At 33.2% G+C, this 18,997-nt stretch overlaps 1 protein-coding gene and 1 long non-coding RNA gene across 2 annotated transcripts; both read left to right on the forward strand.

Annotated features, from left to right (window-relative positions):
• Positions 1–1,199: 1,199 nt before the first annotated feature.
• LOC125064395 lies at positions 1,200–17,654 on the forward strand. The gene is made up of 3 exons (XR_007119586.1): positions 1,200–1,211; positions 13,351–13,355; positions 17,255–17,654. It is a non-coding gene; the product is annotated as an uncharacterized LOC125064395 (long non-coding RNA).
• Positions 3,077–9,008, forward strand: LOC125064392 (elongation of very long chain fatty acids protein 7-like). The gene is made up of 6 exons (XM_047671384.1): positions 3,077–3,220; positions 5,389–5,579; positions 6,479–6,559; positions 6,999–7,161; positions 7,636–7,772; positions 8,718–9,008. Exons 1-6 carry the CDS (start codon positions 3,160–3,162, stop codon positions 8,934–8,936), a joined length of 852 nt encoding a protein of 283 aa, XP_047527340.1. The 5' UTR covers positions 3,077–3,159; the 3' UTR covers positions 8,937–9,008.
• Positions 17,655–18,997: the final 1,343 nt, after the last annotated feature.

The raw sequence follows: 18,997 nt of genomic DNA on the forward strand, positions 1-18,997 counted from the left end.
ATTACTTTTTACGAGTAATTATAAGCAATACAGTAATAATTCTTATCTAATTAAGTACCTTAAATATATTGTGAATTTAATATAGATTAATGTGGCCCTTTAAAATATAGTTGGTGAAAGTATATTTAGAAGGACAATGAAAGTAAGGTAAGGAATGTCAATAGAAGATTGCAACAATCTTATTGAAAGGTTGAACAATAGACAATCCTTGTTATGTGGTGAAAACGATATGAGACTACCGTACAATATTGGGAACGACGACAACCCTTTAATCCGCCCTGGGAACTCCAGGTGGAGTTCAGTGGAGGTGGAGCAAGTCAGAGCAGTATCACATCAAGTTTTGATGAAGTAGGTATGAGGAGGATCTGAGGCATCTTTCAGCAGTCATGGCGACAGTGGAGGCGATCCGCCCCACTTGAGTCGCGGTACGCTTAAATTACTGCTGACGCTGGTGCTTACCGGAACAGCCGTGTCCGGTATCGGTCTAACAGCTAGTAGCAGCTTTCTCCATTTATATAATTATGCATTTATATAATTATGTTAGTATTTATGTAAGTAAATTATTATTAAAAAATATCTTATGATTTTGTGCGTTCTACAATAAATGATGCATGAACATGTCACTAGAAATTACATAATTTTGATTTTAAAATACACACTTTGTTTTGAGTACATATACACACATAAATATTCCACTCATTAAAACAATTAGTAGTCATTACCGAACATAAATTCACAACAACAACACCGACATTCATACTTTTTAGTTATTATTTAATATATTTAATATTCATATTCATTATACAATTAAAATGTATTGAGTCTTTGTCCTACACTTGTGTGTATTTTGATGACATACAATGACTCTTTTTTCCATCATTTTAAATAAATAAAATTAATTATACGAGGAAATAGATTCCGTACATTAAAAAAAAAATTGAATGTATTAAGACTTCCCGCGGGCGAACTAACTTGGGAACTCCAGGCTAAAGTGCTTGCAAAGGTGTACCGGGTGGATGCGAGGAACGGTCGCCATCGTCCAGGGTCGGAATAGTTTGGGCCATATCATCCAATGGGAGGAAGATCTGGGGTCACCCACGGTGGGCCTGTCAACAGTGGAGGCAGTACCTCCCCACTTGAGACACTGGGTCAAGAGAAAACGCGGCACGCTCACGGATAGCGCGGCGGGAGGTGTCACCCTCCTGCCACGAGTGTGGTGCGCCAGTGGACACGGTCTACCACACCCTGACTGAGAGTGCTGCATGGGGGCATTCCCTAGCGGCGACTAGGGGTGGAAACCTCTCGCTGCTGACCATCATCAACGCTATGCGAGGCTTGCTGGTCGGAAATGCGCTCCTTCTGCGAAAACTTTCATGTTGAAGAAGACCTCCCCGGAGGAGGAAACAACGTTATGCCAACCTTCTCCTCCCGCCTCAATAGGGGCTACAAGGAATAGGGGGCTTTTGAGTACCCCGGGAGTTCACACTAGGAATTGGAGGCCCGCACAGGCGGCCCCACCGTCAGGGCGTTATAGTAGCATGCGAAAGCGATCCTGTCCCTCATACTCCCCTACCTCATGTGGGGGAAAGGCGTAATGCGTTTTTCAAGCGAGAAAAACAAAAAAAGGTTGGCTAAATGATCGGTATATTTTATCAATGAGATTTAAACATTCACCTGATCATGGTGCATTTTTATATCGTAATTTAATTTTATCTATGTATATCTAAAAATAATATTAAGCTACTTATACTTATAGCTTATGTCAGTCTTGAAATTATAAAGGTTGCATATCAATAGAAATTGCAAGTTTTGAATGAAACCGAATAAAAAACAAACAAAATTTATTACATAAATAATATTACATAGTACAACAATGAATACTTTACGATTGTAGTTACTTCACGGGCAGTGATGTTCTCACTGCCCGTGAAGGAGATTTGTAAAAATATATGTGGTTAGTTTGGTATTGGCAGCAAGGGGATTACTTAGTGGTACGCTTGGATTTTAAATATTGAGTTGAATTAGCCAGAGTATTGTGAACTATTTCTGTTTCTGCAAACGAAGTCATTTAAAGGCATGATTTGAATGTGCAAAGTGATTTCAGGAACAGATTTAAATTGTGATCCATGCTGATGAGCAAGCCGTTCATTGGTTCTGGTGAAGTCTCAATTTTTTGTAGTTGCACTTTCCCTGATGTACAACACATCCTGGCTTACTCATGTTTGAATTTAGGTGCATGACAGCGGGGACATTCTTTGTCCATAGCACCAGCACATTACAGTTAAATACGAACCGTGACAACTTCATTGTATTTGTTATTCATATATTTTTATATTTCATTCAGTTCGTGCCTCTTGTAATTGAGGTGCACGCAACATTGGACATGGTCACACGCACATTTTTATTATCTTATTGAAAATGTTCATCTATTCTTGGTTGGGCTCTATGTAAGCCCACTATCTAATGAGTAGGCTTGCACAAAGCCCTACCGCCAAACAACAGTACCTAATATTGTTGTGTTCCATTTTGAAGGGTAACTGAGCGTACAGGCACAAGGGATAACATCTTAGTTCCCAAGGTTGGTGGCGTCATCCCAATGCTCGCGTCTTGCTGGAATGCACATAAAAAAACAGACAAAATTGTTTTGCTTTGGAATATATTGTTATTTTAGTATTTAAACAACCTTTTTATACACGTATTCTTAGAAATTGAAATAAATCGTACACAATTTTGCGGGAACTGCGTTGTGATACATAGTCGATGAGGCGGACGCAGCGCCTTCTATCAGTCAACGGCATAAATAAACTCGTTCTGTTTGAAATACGAACGACGGTTAAATTATTTGGATATTTTACACACAAAAATACTAAAAGCAAAATAAAAGATGGGTGGTTGGGGTACGAGGGTTAAAATTTGGGATATATTGATGAGAAATAATTTTTCTTTTTAACGAAATTATAGATTTTTATTCTCGGATTACATATATATATAAAAAAATAGGATTTCACATTCGTCGACGGATTCCTAATAGGAAAAAGTATATCAACGAAAAGGTCCAGTATGCGTATTCAAACTAATTTCCGTTGACTATCAAGCATGGATTAATTTAATAGTTATAAAAATAGCGGGGTGTATAAATCAATATTTTATACACTAAAAATGGCGAGTGCGGCAATGTTTTTGTACGAAAATCTAAATTATTATATCGAGAACCCAACCGGTAAGTAGCTTAAAAAATTAAGAATACAGTCCAAATAAATTCAAAACAATTAATATTTTTGAAATATTTTGTCAATTATTGGAAAAAAACTCAATTTTTTTCAAGAATTAGGAAAAAATGGTTTTTTTTCTTTGAGTTTATTTCGAAAGTTTTTATTTATCTCCATATAAATGTTATTGTGTCTCTAAACACAATAACACTAATACGAAGTAAAAGAAAATTAACAATTATTAAGTTTTATTAGCGAGCGTTTGAGTCAACGCGCCTATAACACCAGTATAAAGATTTGATTGAAATCTCTTCAAGACAAAAATTAGCTTATAATTGACATAGCATGGTTCGTTTAAACATATTAATTTAAAATTGATATCTCTATTAATGAAAATACGCTTGCAAACACGGCAGCATTTATTGTGATGGGCGAAGACATACATTATCTGCATCCCAAATTTTACTCAAAACGCTGTAACAGCTGTCTTCTGCCCATAATAAACATAAGCAACGATTTCCATAGTTCTTATTTTTTTTATCTAAAGTTTCATCCCCATGGTGATGAATTTTAAATTTTCCTTACTGACTATTTATGTCTAAAAGATTCTTGTGCCAAATTTCATCTTGATAGACCCACAGCCTTAGTTTAACTCCTTGTATCAGTCAGTCATTATAAAATTTTATTAAGTAAATTGATTAATATTCTATTTGATTATAATAGACATTCTGACATTTATTATTTTGGGTCATTTTATTAACAAAATTTATACAAAAACAGTCAAGGTAAGGAACAAAGTGAATATGTAATTATTATTTTTAATTTATGATAATAATAACCCGACGTGAATATTAAACTATCCGGGTTTTACCTAGTCATTATATACAAAAAACAGGCCGAGAAATGCAAATGAACCGAGAAGGCTAATTTTTCAATATGTTGTAGAGAGAAAAGAAAAGCTTAACTTGAAATAGGCGATCTCGATTTCCTATGTGCGTTCGCCGCCATCTTGAAAAAAGCGTTGTTTTTCTTTTTTTACGATAACTCAGCTGTGCGTTTGCTGTTGCTTTATTTACGCCCTGCAATTTAGGTTCTATACATTTTTAACCTGCCCATGATAGTTGAGATTGAGATATCGAGGGCAAAACTGAAAAACAAAATTGCTTAATAATATATACGAGTACTGTTATATAAGTAGATCAGATGGCACAACATATTTATGGCGAATTTCAATCGCTTTCTTTCTAAGCCTTTTAATCTAAAAATCAGCCGCTTTTTCGTCAACAGCCGGCATTGATTTATTAAGGTTTAATCCCCATTTTCACGAAAAGATTACGAAAAAAAATCCTTAAAATTATAAAAAAGATATCTTGCAAGAATAGGGTTGAAGGTTCTTTCAGTAGTTTTACTTAACATTTAAATGTATGTAAATATTACCAATTCGGAGGGCAATTTGAATATTTATTTCTAATTGTTTCAATGTTTTTGAAGAAGAATATAAACAATATAATAATATAAATTACTGATAGATATACTTATGTAATAACTAAATACTATTCAAAAACATGGATATACTTTTGCGAATTTAGTGATAAAAGTTCACCCAAAACATTAACCAAAAAATTACATAACAAAATTTTGTAAAAAATGTTTTTTTTTTTATCCTCCGTGACGAATAATATTGTTATACATTTTTGGAGATACAAATACTGACTGTGTGTGTGACTGATTATTATTCATGACAGCAATTTTCTCCCTTATATACTTGAGCATATCCCTAAGTCTGTGCGAATATTTGAGAGCTATTGTTTCATTATAGGTATAATGTGTTCATTTTTCTGCAAGATATTTTTGTTTCAACATTAAATTGCATAATATCTTTCGATAATTATTAATTTCAAAGTGTAATGTATAATATCGATATAGGTATAAATTACTCGATAAAGGATTATAATTGTAGATGATAAAAAGTGTGGAGTTAATATTCATTGTTTTCCATGAGAGATAAGCAATAATTTAAGTATTGTGTTTAATAATCTACGTAACTAATTTTCGGAAAGGAGTAACTATAAGTTTCTTGCCGGTGTTTCTCGGTAGAATCTACTTTCCGATCGGTGGTGAAAAAGTACTCAAAAAAGAGCATTCTTTGATTTGATTTGACATACTTTTTAATTTTCAGTTCCAGAAACAAAAGATTGGTTCATGGCTGGTAACCCGTTGAAAGTTATCATATTACTAGCATGCTATCTGCTCTTCTGCTTACGTCTGGGCCCCTGGTATATGAAACATAGGAAACCATATGAGTTAAGGAACGTCATCAAAATATACAACATATTTCAAATTCTCGTCAGTCTCTATTTATTTTATGAGGTAAGGATTTATGTAGAACTTACATGCTTTATATAATACTAAGGTTGATGGCAATTAAATATTATTAAAATATATTTATTACTAGTCGTGTATCTGCTGAGGTATGCCATTGGAAACAGTATTCACAAGCAAAAGATTTTTAAAGTATTAGAATTTTTTTGGTGATGTATACTTTAATTTTTATTATTACCCGTGTTCCGTGAACAAAAAAGAAACGAGTGCAACCCTGCTAACAAAAATTGTCTGAAATTAATAGACATTATATCGTGGAATTTTAATACCTTGACTTCATATTTAAGTGCAAACCGTTATAGGTCATTGGTCTAAAATTCCAAACTAAAGGGCAGCTTTTATTAGTATAAAATAAATATTTAAATGATAAATGGAGTACTATTATTTGGTATTAGGGTTTTGTGGTAACCCGTCTGGGGCCAACGGATCACCACGTATTTTACAGGTACAAGGACCATAACATCTTAGATCCCAAGGTTGGTGGCGCGTTGGCTATATAAGGAATGGCTAATATTTCTTACGGCTGGTTATTATGCGTATGTGTGCTGGTTACCACTAACCATTATGTGGTCTATTTACCCGTCCACCAACTTATACTCTAAAAGTATACGTAAAAGTACAATAATTACAAAATATATGTAGACTCTATTTCATGTGTTGAAATTTTATTAAAAAACTAAGCTGAGCTAAAGATATAATAATTATTTAAACTTAAAATGTTTACTGAATTTTTCAGCCAGAAATATTAATGAACATTTTCTCTTTCTTCTGAAGTCAATTATAATATAATATTTATACAACTTACATAACCACTTACTACTACTTATATATATACAATAATTTGCCGTCATAAAAAATGTACTTTTAAATTATTTTTCTTGTTACAGGGAACAATTTACATATTTTTCACAGATTTCAACTTTTACTGCAAAGGTGTAGATGGTGTAGATTCACCGTCAAGATTAAGGGTGATTTTTTTTAAATTTTATTCGATTTATCACAAAATAAATAAGGATTATCTTTCTGATGAGACGATACAGTAATCTTATTCCATTATATCCATACAAAATGTGAAAATAATTAAAAGACATTTGACGAATAATACACGAATTTAATTTAATTACATTCCATTACATATTTGGATTTATACATAGATCCAGATTATACTAAAGTGTAAAAACCAACGAAAATAGCGACAATATAATAGGAATGAACTTTAAATTTAAAAATATTTTTCAAATGTACTCGTACAGGCCTAATTGAATTAAGTATATGCAGACTATTTTTCTTATGCGTTATTTTATACTACTTAAAAGTTTATTGACTTGAGCAATAGTCGACGTAAATGGAGTTTGTTTTTGTATTGTAGTATATATTGTATATTAACACAGTTTTACATTCTTCCAGGTAGCAAAAGCAATTTGGTTATATTACATTGTGAAAATAATCGATCTTATGGACACGGTATTTTTCGTGCTTCGAAAATCAGACAGACAAATTACGTCACTTCACGTCCATCATCACACATTGATGCCGATTGCTTCATGGGTGGCTCTAACATTCTTTCCAGGTAAAAAAATATTATATTAATGATATTATACTAATTTATTTATGTATATTGTACGTTCTACGCAATTAAGTAGGTTTTAACAAATACTCCATTCTACTTCCCAAATACCTGGGAATTTTTATCCACCTACATCTACTTTATGTTTATCAACGTTTCCTATTTTTGTTTTTTTTTTTATTATTTATTACAATAGCATGAAACAATCAAAGAGATTTTGTTATTGTAGATTTTTTGAATTTTCTTTAATGTCTTTGGAAAATTTTATTGAAATTGTTGATTTCTGATTTCTGTGATACGAACTGTGTTGACAAGAATTTTGCTGATTATTGTGGATGATTCTAGTTATGCTTGTATTTGAAGAATATTGATATTACGTGTGTATTCAGTTATAGTATAGCTTAAAGTTCTTCGTCACTATTGTCACTTAGTAAAAAAAAAAAAAATTAGATTTAATTTTTTTTTTTGACTTTACAGGAGGTCAAGGCGTACTTATAGGATATATCAACGCTTTGGTGCATGCTATTATGTATACTTACTATCTACTCGCCGGTCTAGGAGATAAGTACAAGAAATATCTCTGGTGGAAGAAATATTTAACTATGCTGCAATTGGTAAATCAATTTTATTATCATGTCAATAATTAAAATTTAAAGCGATGAAACTGCGAAGCGCTAATACTTATTTAAAAATATTATATACTAAAACCTCCAAATCGCGATTACCTTCTGGTATAAGTTGTATGCATGTATATCGGAAGATATGCCTTCAATATGTGGAATGTGTTGCCCCACATGTGCTCAAACTGAGCTTATGATTGGCGGGTACTTCACGTCACATACAATTGCAAAATATTATTAACTCCAAATAGTTTTGATTTCAAAAATCAAGAATCACTATCAATTTGAGGACAAATCGTATCGATTTTAGGCACCGGTTAATAGGAAATTCAATTGGTATATCTATTTTAAACAATTTAAATACTTATTTTTGGCGATTTATCCTTCCGATGTACTAAATATAGTGATGCGTAACGAAGTAATAAGCTGAAATGTTATCGATACAGTTATTATCATTCCTATATTTTTAAAATACATTTCTTAAAGGCGTTAGTACTTTCTGTAGTTTTCATAACATATCGTGATTTTATGTTTCTTGTCAACCTATTTACATGATGTTTATTTCATTTTTAATAACAGACCTTTAAACAATTATAAGAATATTTAGTAAATTAAATATATCAGCAATACTAGGCTTGCAGTTTTGAAAAAAATAGACCATAGCCCACGGCACTAGGCCAGCACTGGTTTAAGGCAAAAAGGCTGGAAAAGCCGAAGTAGGTGCTATAATCGATTTTACTCGTTGTATTACAATAGTCTCCATACTAGACTAACGTTTCTTATGCATTATTATTACAAAATAACGTAAACGTTAAAATAACACAATGTCCATGGAGTTACGTAATAAATTGAATTATATCTAAGTAAAGTCGCATGTCCTGATTAATTATTCATAAGAATAAACATTATTCTATATTTATTATTTTTTATTTGTTTCAGATACAGTTCACGATCATTGTAGTTCACAATGTCAATAGTTTATTCTACCCTTGTTCCTTCCCGTTTGTGTTAAAATTACTTTGTATATTCTATGGAGTAGTATTCCTAAATATGTTCGGAAAATTTTACTATTATAACTACGTTAAAAGTAAAAATGATAAAGATGTAAAAAATGTACCAAATAAAATAAAAAAATCAGTTGTAAATAAAACGCATTAGTGTTCAATTAAGCTATTGATACCACCTAGTTAAATAAATGTATGATATTTATTAAAATATTTATCAACAGTAGAGATTTTTTTTAATTTTAAACTAGTTTACGCTCCGATGTAAACCACCTCACCTACAGTTTCTGTAACACCAATCAAAGTCAGGTTAACAAATTGAATTTTAATCGTCATTGGATAATAGCAGTTGATAATGTTAAACGTGGCTTTTAAAATGAGCGTTCAATATCTCAACATTATTATTTCTACAATACTTACCTCCAACTTTCTGAAACGTTGATTGCTCAATGAATTAATCTGACTTTATCACATAACACAACTAATAGAGCAAAAGGTTGAGCGTTCTGTATTAATTCTGACGTTCTGTATTAGTTCTGTTTGTGTTTCTGAAAGTGGAGGTTGCTTACGTACATATTTACAGTTCTTTCCGAAACACGGTACGTATAACACTGACACAATGATGATAACAACATTATCTGTATTCATAATTTTGAGCAAGGCTATGATAGACCCATACTTGGCACCCATTTAGATCTCACTTATTTTGTCGTTGAAGTCAACAACCAAGGTATATGTCATAATATTGAACTTGGCTATCATTTTTACATTTATGTTTTTGATGGGATATCACTACTTTATGTATATAAATTATTAGTAGGTACTTATTAATAACAAAATTAATACAAAATGGTTTTTGTTAAAGTATTCTATTTTCCTACGTTTACGGGGTATAATGGTCTTTTTTGTAATACGTTCTAGATTTTCTTATACCTCTGAAATGTTCGAGTGAATTGCCCATTCAGTGTCCGGTTTTTTTTACGCGTTTTTTGTTTATACTTAATTTGGTCAAGTCGGGGTCGTATAACGTGCGCAGACGGTTGTACTCTACAATAGAGCTCTCTTGTGCCTTGATTTGACTTGGACCTAAATTGATAAGATGTACTCCATCTAAGGTTTTAACTCTGAAGAGGCCAACGTAACCCTGCTCTTTACTAAATATAGAGGAGCCTATGTCGAGAAGAACACTATCAAGGCGAAAGCATTGTCATTTGGGGATAGTAGTAGAATATGCTAGGCAAACAGAGAATTGTTTCCTTTGAGCAAATTCATTACTTAATCTCTGAAACTTGGTTTTGACTTCTAGTTCGCAGATTAAATTATGTTTAAATTGAATTGTTATTTTACGTGCGCTATTGCTGTTGTCGACGTCCCAATGTACCTTCTCTATTTTTCCATTGGACCCATTCACCAGTCCTTTGCTGACATCAGCATGCTTGCTCGATACTATTCCTCCAAGCAATAAGGATCTCCGTATGGAGCGCTAGAGTACATACTTAAATCATCCCAGTTACGATATACATACTCTACTACAGTCTCACCAAAACCTATTTTTTGTTGTATACTAGTATACTCAAACAAAGAATATGCAATCAAATAGACTAGGCAGCTTCCATCAGAAGGCATTGGAATAATTGTTTTGAGCGCGGTTGTCACTCGCTCGGACACGTCTGCATCACGGTTTTATCGCAACGCTCCTATCCCGCTGTTCCGGCGTCGCGTCGCGCGCCGTGTACCAAAATGCCTATTATTATTCTTTTTTAAAGTATGTACCTATAATGATTTTGCACCATTGATGTGCGCGAAATGCCAGTTAATAACGTAATAAATACGAAAGTCGACTATTCTCGTAAGTACTAAAACGGAAATATTTGGATGTAAAAAAATTAAGGATGATATTCAACTCGTTGTATATTCACGTGAAGACCTTAAAAATCCACATTAAGATTGGCTGTCACAAGTTTTAATTGCTGGTTTTTAAATATTTTTTTAAAGTTACTATTACATTACAGGAACTAAGTATATAAGTGTTCTTAATAGACCCAATAAAATGAAAAATTATAATAAAATGATAAAAAAAAATCAGTTTCAGATTTTTTCCTTTGTATTGGCCTAATTATCTACCTGCATGCCATAGTTTCTAGGTCACCTGGAAGTAGGTTATAGTTTTGATCTATAGGTCAGTTATGATAAAAATGTCGATTTTTAGACGTTAATATCTAAATAACCATTTAAGATGCGTTTATGAAATTTGGAACACAAATGTATCTCACGAGTCTCAATATATGAGCCTGAATTTGACACGTTTATGTCAAATAGTTTTTGAGTTATGAGGAGGTCAAAAGTGGCTCCAAATAGTTCGTGTAATTACACACGGTGCTGCTCGCCAGTTCTGTTATTTGTACTTGGCTGACACGCTACCGCGTGTCTAGACACGGTGCTGCTCGCCAGTTCTGTTACTTGTACTTGGCTGACACGCTACCGCGTGTCTAGATGATGTTAAACTCTTCTTCTGATTTTCCATAACACAAGTGCTTTAGCTACTTACATTGGGATCAGAGTAATGTATGTGATGTTGTCCAATATTTATTATTTATTATTAATGATCTCCCATTCTATGTTGATATTATTTGTGACTTTGTATTGTTTGCCGATTATTACTCTTTAAATTTGACAGAAAAAAACACTTATTATGATAATGTAAAAAAATTATTATCACTAAAATAGAATTGGTTCACAACTAATAATTTGTTTCGTCATTTGAGATTCATAGCTTCAATGGAATTCTCATTTATCATCTGTTATAGACAAACCCAAGCAGGCGAGCCGGGAGCATACGAATTAAGATATATTCGAGGAAGTAAGACAACTTACTGACATTAATACTGCTCATTTGGTACATTTCAGTTGTCTTCATAGAATCATGTCTTATGGTATTATTTTGGGGTTATGCTTCTAACTTAAAAATAATAGTCACTCTGCAAAGACGTATGGTTTGAGGGACCTTCGGGATGTTTAGGATAAAATAGGAATACTTACGGTAGCGTTACAATATATTTACAACAGACCCATGTATACCCATAACAATGTAGATAGTTTTGGTATAAATAGTGACAAATATTGTATAAACACGAGCAGTAAAGATAATCTTGCAAGACCGAGCTTTCGACCTTAAAAAGTTAGTACTTCCTTCTTGGACAGGATATTCGATTATACAAAAAAAATCCACTGAACATTTTAAATTTACTTTGAACTTTGAAAATTTGGAAAAAACGGGGAAAAACTATTTTAAAAAAACTGCGCAAGAAAATTCACACGAGCACATGATGCGCAAGAAAAGACGTTGCGCTTGCCGGCGGGAGAGGGGGAGGCGGTGTTTGCTGACCGCTGGATTATATAAGTGGGTGTCACCTACATAATTATTCTTATTAGGTTAGGTTTTTGTTTACTAAAACATACGGTTACTTTACCTTTTTATGTTTAAATATCGAAATGATTAAATTTTTTTTTTTTTTTTAATAGAAATTATTCACATGTTTTATATATATCTATTTAATATTTTGTATTTTTTGCGTTTTCTGAAGGCATTCTAAAGTAATACCTTTGACATATATTTTATCCAATTCACGTATCAGAAGCAGGTATAAATTATTAGGTACCTATTTATTCACCTTACATTTTTTTTTCTTAATTACGAGATACGGTTTGGTTAAGTTTTAATTTCCTGCATTCTTTCTTTTATCTTATTCGTCACTATAAAGCCTAGAATAAGAACTCAGCTTTCTCGGCAAACTGCTATTGCAAAGCGGCTGCGATTTTTGCGCAGCAATGAAACAGTCGATGAAAATATCCATAAGTAGGCTATTCAACGAGCGATCAGTGAACAAAAGCGTGCTATGTATCCCTAACAAGCTTTTGTTCGGTGTACCGAATACAGGAATCAAGTGCTGAACGTTTTCAATGCTTGGCCTCACAAATTTCCCGAACTTTGGCAAACCACAAACAGTAATCAAGCACTGAACGTTCTAAACGTTTGGCCTCTCAGAATTTGACAAACTGCGAACGAGAATCAAGCGCTGAACATTCCCATCGATTAGCACAGCAAAATTCACGATCAGCAAGGAATAGAACTCGCAGGCAACGTAATTTATTGATTTCTGCGTTTTCTTATGATTGTACCCTTGACTATGCTGAGCTAAATGATATTGATATTGGCAGAATGTATAAAATATGCAACTTATGTACAATCAAACGCTTTCTTAAAATCAAAGTATGCTACATCATGTAACGGACTGTACTATACTATTTACATAAATACGTGAGAATGAATTATTGTTATTTTAATACATTTTTTTTATATAAAACATAACATCGGTCGCAGCTCCACCTACCGGGTCCAATATAAGCCGTCCGTAGACTCAGTTAAGCACATATTAAAATTTAATCAAAATTGGTCAAATTGTTTTGAAGAGTTTACATACATGCATACATACATACATATATAGAATTATATGTCATATATAGAAACATAAAAACATACATACAAATAAATTCATGAGATTGCATAGTAAATGTATACATATACATGGAATAATTGACAAAAAGTATGTACTGGGCGATGCATACTGATAGTAGAGGGCTACCTCGGTGACTATTAATTATGAAATTTAAATCAAGTATATTAACAAATAGCAATAAGGCTATAAATAATGATTGAACTTCTTTCAATAATAATTAATTTGTAAAATAACTAAACATATTGCTTGTCAACTTTGTCTTCCATGTTGCAGATTCTTGTAAACCGTAAGCGGAGCAAGTTGTAGCGATATTATATTGTAAAACTGTGACGATCGACGGATGTAAGTTCGTATAGCGGTCGAAATCAATAATCTTCATGTAAAACTGTGACGATCGACGGATGTAAGTTCGTATAGCGGTCGAAATAAATACTCTTCATGTAAAACTGTGTCGATCGACGGACGTAAGTTCGTAAACCGGTCGTTCTAAAACTCCACAATTATTATCAGTAAACAGATCCAAGTTTGGTATAACTGTTTGATACGATCACGACGACAACGATCTAATGATGTTGATGTTTTAAGATTTTTATTGTTAAATAACAAAACCTTTATAATATATTTGTACTATGCACATGCAAAATGATCGCGCACGAGTACTGTACTGAATATACTCTGGTGGATTCTTGATGATTCGACGCGTGGTCTGAGGCTGTGTGGCTCGACCGAGAGTCGCTGCATTAGTGTCCCTCGTGGCGATGTCGTCTTGAATTTGCTTAGGTGATGCAGTTGCGAGGTGTGATGTTACTGTATAACGTCTTCGGCGATACGGTAGTGTCCCTCCTTCTGTTACCAATGAGGCTGCCTACGTGAGATAGTTTCGGGGTTTGAGGTTACTGTATAACATCTTTGGCGATACGGTAATGTCCCTCACTCTGTCTTACCGGGTTACTAGAGTAGTGTATGTGCTATGTGGTACTGAGCTATGGCTGGTTGACGTTACGATGTCGTTATTGATGTCTCTCATCAATCGGTAGTACCAGAATCACGACCGAATGTTGCAGGGCGTTGCGGAGGCTGTAATAATGCTGAAGTGATACGTTCATGCAGTGAAGGACCCAAATAATGGATTTCATCCAGGCTGGCATCACTATACATATATGGCGCACTAATCGCTTTATACGAGAAGTGTCGTTTGTAGCAAAATGTTCGTCCTTTTAGGGACGCCTCCTTAGCCCAGTGTTAAGGATATTATAAGAAATATTGTAGTAGGACACCTAGTTTAGTAATAAGACTGCGTATATCTCTTTGAAGTTGATTATCACATGCAAATAATGATCTGAGTTCAAAGCTGGTTTAAGTAATCGATTGTCGGGTGTGTGCCTGTTGTAGAGTTAAGTATATCCACTGTATAGTTATAGATTTAAGTAAAACGTGATACGCGAAGCGTTTATAAGGTTTATAAGCTAGTTAAAAAAACGTTCGATTTAGTTTTAAGTCTTAGTTATAAGTCTTAGATATAAGTCTTAGTTATAAGAAAGAATACGATTATACGTTTATGATACATGATATATATATTCATACTTTATAACCTACTACGGTAGAAAATTTAGCAAATTATGCTAAATCCACTTAAATGATTCCTACGCGGTTATCTATGAGTTTAATTGAATATTATTCCACTATGTTTGGAATTAATACGTATTATCTTACGATAAAACGACACTCTGCGACAGTGGATATAGCAACGAATAACGTTGTGCTTGCATTAGGCCGCCTGATGGTCGTGCACTTGAACTGGTATGAGAAACAGTGATTTAATGCAATGATAATCCAGGGTTAAACCCATTGACTACATATTTCCTCAGCTATGACTGATTGACTATTTATGGGACTTTGATCCTTATTTTTATTATTATTGTTGTAGCATTGGATACTTTATAAACACCGCAGTTACGACTGTGAAACCCACTGGACCACGGTCTAGTTTGTTGATTTATTTTTAAGTCTAATCGTCGATTTGAATAACATAGTTATTACTATGCTATCCGCTAGACTACGGTCTTGATTTATTTATAAGACTATTAGTCTTTTATACACCTCAGCTACGGCTGTGATACCTGCTGGACTTTAGTTCTAGTTCATATATTATTTAACAAAGTGTTTGCACACTATAAAATCGCACTCCCCATGTTCGAGGAAGGTTCACCGATCTATGGTTGGAATCTACAGTTGATGGCGGGCGCGGGGCCATTTCAACCTCCTCCCCCTTTTATATTTTTCAAAAGAGTTAAATATATAAAGATGGGTAGGAGCGACATCCTTCAGCTACTCGTAAGAGGTGTTAAAGGAAATGGGACCGGTATCTCATACATTCGATTATTATTATTCAAATTAATTAAACAAAATATTTATATTAAAAACGCATTTAAAAGATAAACCTGGTTTTATTTGACTCCTCTATAGTCGATTGAATTTATAATCTCTGACGCTCTAAAAGAACACGGTTATTACACAAAGTCAACGTTATATGGATCCTAACTAACTAGACGAAATCACGAGCCAAACCGATATTTAAATATAAGAAATTTAAACGTAAAATTATATTTTATCTAAGCTAGGCAGGGAATAGTCACAATCAGTTTGTCCACCCCCACTGGCAGAATGTGAGACATATGATTCAATAGATTACTGGTATTGCTTCTCGCCGGCCAAAACCCGTGCTGAGCGTCCGATAGTTGAGCTCTCACCTGAGTATATATGCTTTTGTAAATAATCGACTCTAATATTTTTACAGGCAAAGATAGTACTGGAATAGGTCTATAATTATTTAATTGGGTCCCCACTCCCCCCTTTGGTACTGGGACTATCTGAGTTAGTTTCCACATCTCGGGAAACCCAGCTGTTTCGAGACATAGATTATAAACATAATGCAAAGGCTCTGGTAACGCTGACCGACAATCCCTAAATATATAGGGTGGTATACCATCCGGCCCTACAGTTTTTTTCGGATTAAGCTGTTTTAGAGCGTACCTGACTTTGTCCAATGTTAGTCAGTCTAAGTGTACTCGTGCCGCTCCATTCTCTCTACTTGCAGCTTCTACCGCCAAGTTTACATTAAGCTTAGCTCGCTCGGTGTTATAGACCGAATGAAAGCAGCTAGCAAATTCTAAAGCGTATTATTGTGAAGTTAACGACACTCCATTCAGTACAATTGTTTGCGTACCTCTGGAACCTTTTTTTGATTTTGTATAATTCCAGAACAATAATGGATCTTTTAGAAACCGAGTGTGTTGTGCCATTGGCCACGGCGTACCACACCCTGAGTTAATGTGTTGCAGACACATCTCGCTGCCGAGTATTGTCAACGAAATGCTGAGAAGAAGAAAATCAAACTGTAATAAAGTCATGGGTGGGATGGGATTACGTTACTATTACTGTTATGTTTGCTGGGGATTTTCGGTAATAACAAACTTTACCGGTAATAGTTAGGGGAACTAGAGCAGACATTATTAAGTCTTGCCTTAAAAGTTCCTCATTGTAAAAGTTTGTTCATACCTTAAAACTCTACGAATATGAGAGCACATTTAGGGGGAGGTATTTTTCTTCAAAGTTACTTTTAATAGGAGACAAGAAAGTAGCTCATTTTAAAAATAAATTTGAAATTGATCGTGATTTAGAAGAAAGAGTAACTAGCATTGAGGATTTAATATCAAAAGTTTACCCCGATATCGTCGAAATAGAAAATAAAGATTATTATCAATCGATGTGTCACAGAGCAATATTGGCGGTGAGAAATAGTAGCGTTGACGAAATTAACAACTTAATTTTAACTAAACTTCCAGGAGAAATAATCTAATGGATCAAGAAGTTGCGGTCCACTACCCACTACAGAAGTTTCTTAATTGTTTAAGCCCGAGTGGCCTCCCCCCACATTCCCTCAAGTTAAAAAAAGTTACTTAGAAATATCAAACCACCAAATTTATGTAACTGGACCCGACTACAAGTCAAATTTCTTCACAATAACGTGATCGTTGCAATAGTTTTGACTGGTCCAGCGATTGGTCAAACAGTGCTTAAACCTTTCATCCCAATAATTCCAAATGATTTACCTTTTAATTTCAAAAGAATTCAATTTCCTGTTTAGTTATCTTTTGCCGTAACAATTAATAAATCACAGGGGCAAACATTTAAACATATAGGAATCGATTTACGTTCACACGGCCGACTATTTTTCATTTGTCGCGTTGTCGAGATCGGGTTGCTGAGAAAATCAGTATGTTCTTCTGCAACAAGAAAATAAAACTAAAAATATAATTTACGCAGAAATACTTTAAAATATTATATTATTTTAAAAACTTCTACTTATTATATTATTTTATTCATAATAACAGGAATTGACGCGGTCGAAGTCGTGGGCATCAGATAGTTTAAAACAAAAGATAACAAATAAGCTATACAGAACTATACAGAATTGAATGGTTGCAATTAATATTTGTCGATGGTTAAACATACATACACTATAATTATAATATTATTTCATGTAAATTATTTTTGATTGAAAAAATAGTTCTGCGTTTTAATCTTGGTCTTTTCGGTAAAATCAACATTCGGAATCTGTGGTAGCTTGATATTAAAATTAAGCTTGTAAAATGACTATTCAAAAATGCTTGTGAGAGCCTAATTGGATAAGTTATATTTTTTATTTTAAAATAAAGCTTTCCGCTTCTAAAAGGTATATAACTATAAAAATAGTTCAAATATGTCTCACTAGGCAAAGAGACAACGGAATCAATCAAGGTAATATTAAAAAATATGAAGTCTTTGAAATAAAAAGTGACATCAATAATTCCATAGGTTCTTTTTAGTTTTTATTTGATGCCTTCTTACACTATTCATGGTGTAGATGCCCGTTTTAAAATAAATTGCATGAAAAAATAATCAGATTTTTATTATGTGTGGTTTGGAATTAGCTCAGAGTATACATAATTATATGCGAATATTTATATAACATACGAAACCAAAACGAAATTTATGAACGAATCATACAAATACAATACGCAAGCAGATCATACATATTCATGCATACATATTTGTTTAAAATTTGTTAACGTATAAATCAAATAAATGTAATTCTGAAATTTGCATGTTTTAGTTTTATTGATCTTTTGGTTATGTAAATGTTTCGTGTATGAGTAGAGCAAGTGCCACGGTCTATATAGGGTTCATGAACATGACTTGCACTTGTGTTTATAGTTACACTGACTCAATGATTTTTCAATCAAAACTAAGCAAAGATATCTTTACTATCATACTTAGTTTTGATACATATATGAATCAAACATTATTGTTATTCTTAATACAAAGCTATAGGTGTAAATTTTGATTAATAAATTACCATTTATTTTGGTGGTTTATCTCAAAAATATGTATCAGGCTTTTGAGCCATTAAAAACATTAAAATTGATTCGCGCCTATTATATATTTCAATGTGATTTTTTTAATTAATCATAATTATTTTTTAAAGACAATTAGTATGTACTGTCGTGTTTTTTGATAAGTTAATAAATACTTTGTTATTTTACTTTTTACTGTAAAATGCGGTAGACGGTGAAGACTTCAAACAATGTATATATATTATATTTAAATTGCTGAGTCAATAATGTATTAATGTTTAATTAATATTTAAAGCATATGC

Source organism: Vanessa atalanta, chromosome 5 (assembly GCF_905147765.1).
Source record: "Vanessa atalanta chromosome 5, ilVanAtal1.2, whole genome shotgun sequence".
In the NCBI taxonomy this organism is placed as follows: domain Eukaryota; kingdom Metazoa; phylum Arthropoda; class Insecta; order Lepidoptera; family Nymphalidae; genus Vanessa; species Vanessa atalanta.

Bases quoted from the DNA above. Each gene is read 5' to 3' on its own strand.
- LOC125064392 (XM_047671384.1), top strand. From the start codon at position 3,160: ATGGCGAGTGCGGCAATGTTTTTGTACGAAAATCTAAATTATTATATC. The intron at 6,560-6,998 runs GTGATTTTTTTT...ACATTCTTCCAG, and splicing joins ATTCACCGTCAAGATTAAGG to GTAGCAAAAGCAATTTGGTT. The intron at 7,162-7,635 runs GTAAAAAAATAT...TTGACTTTACAG, and splicing joins GGCTCTAACATTCTTTCCAG to GAGGTCAAGGCGTACTTATA.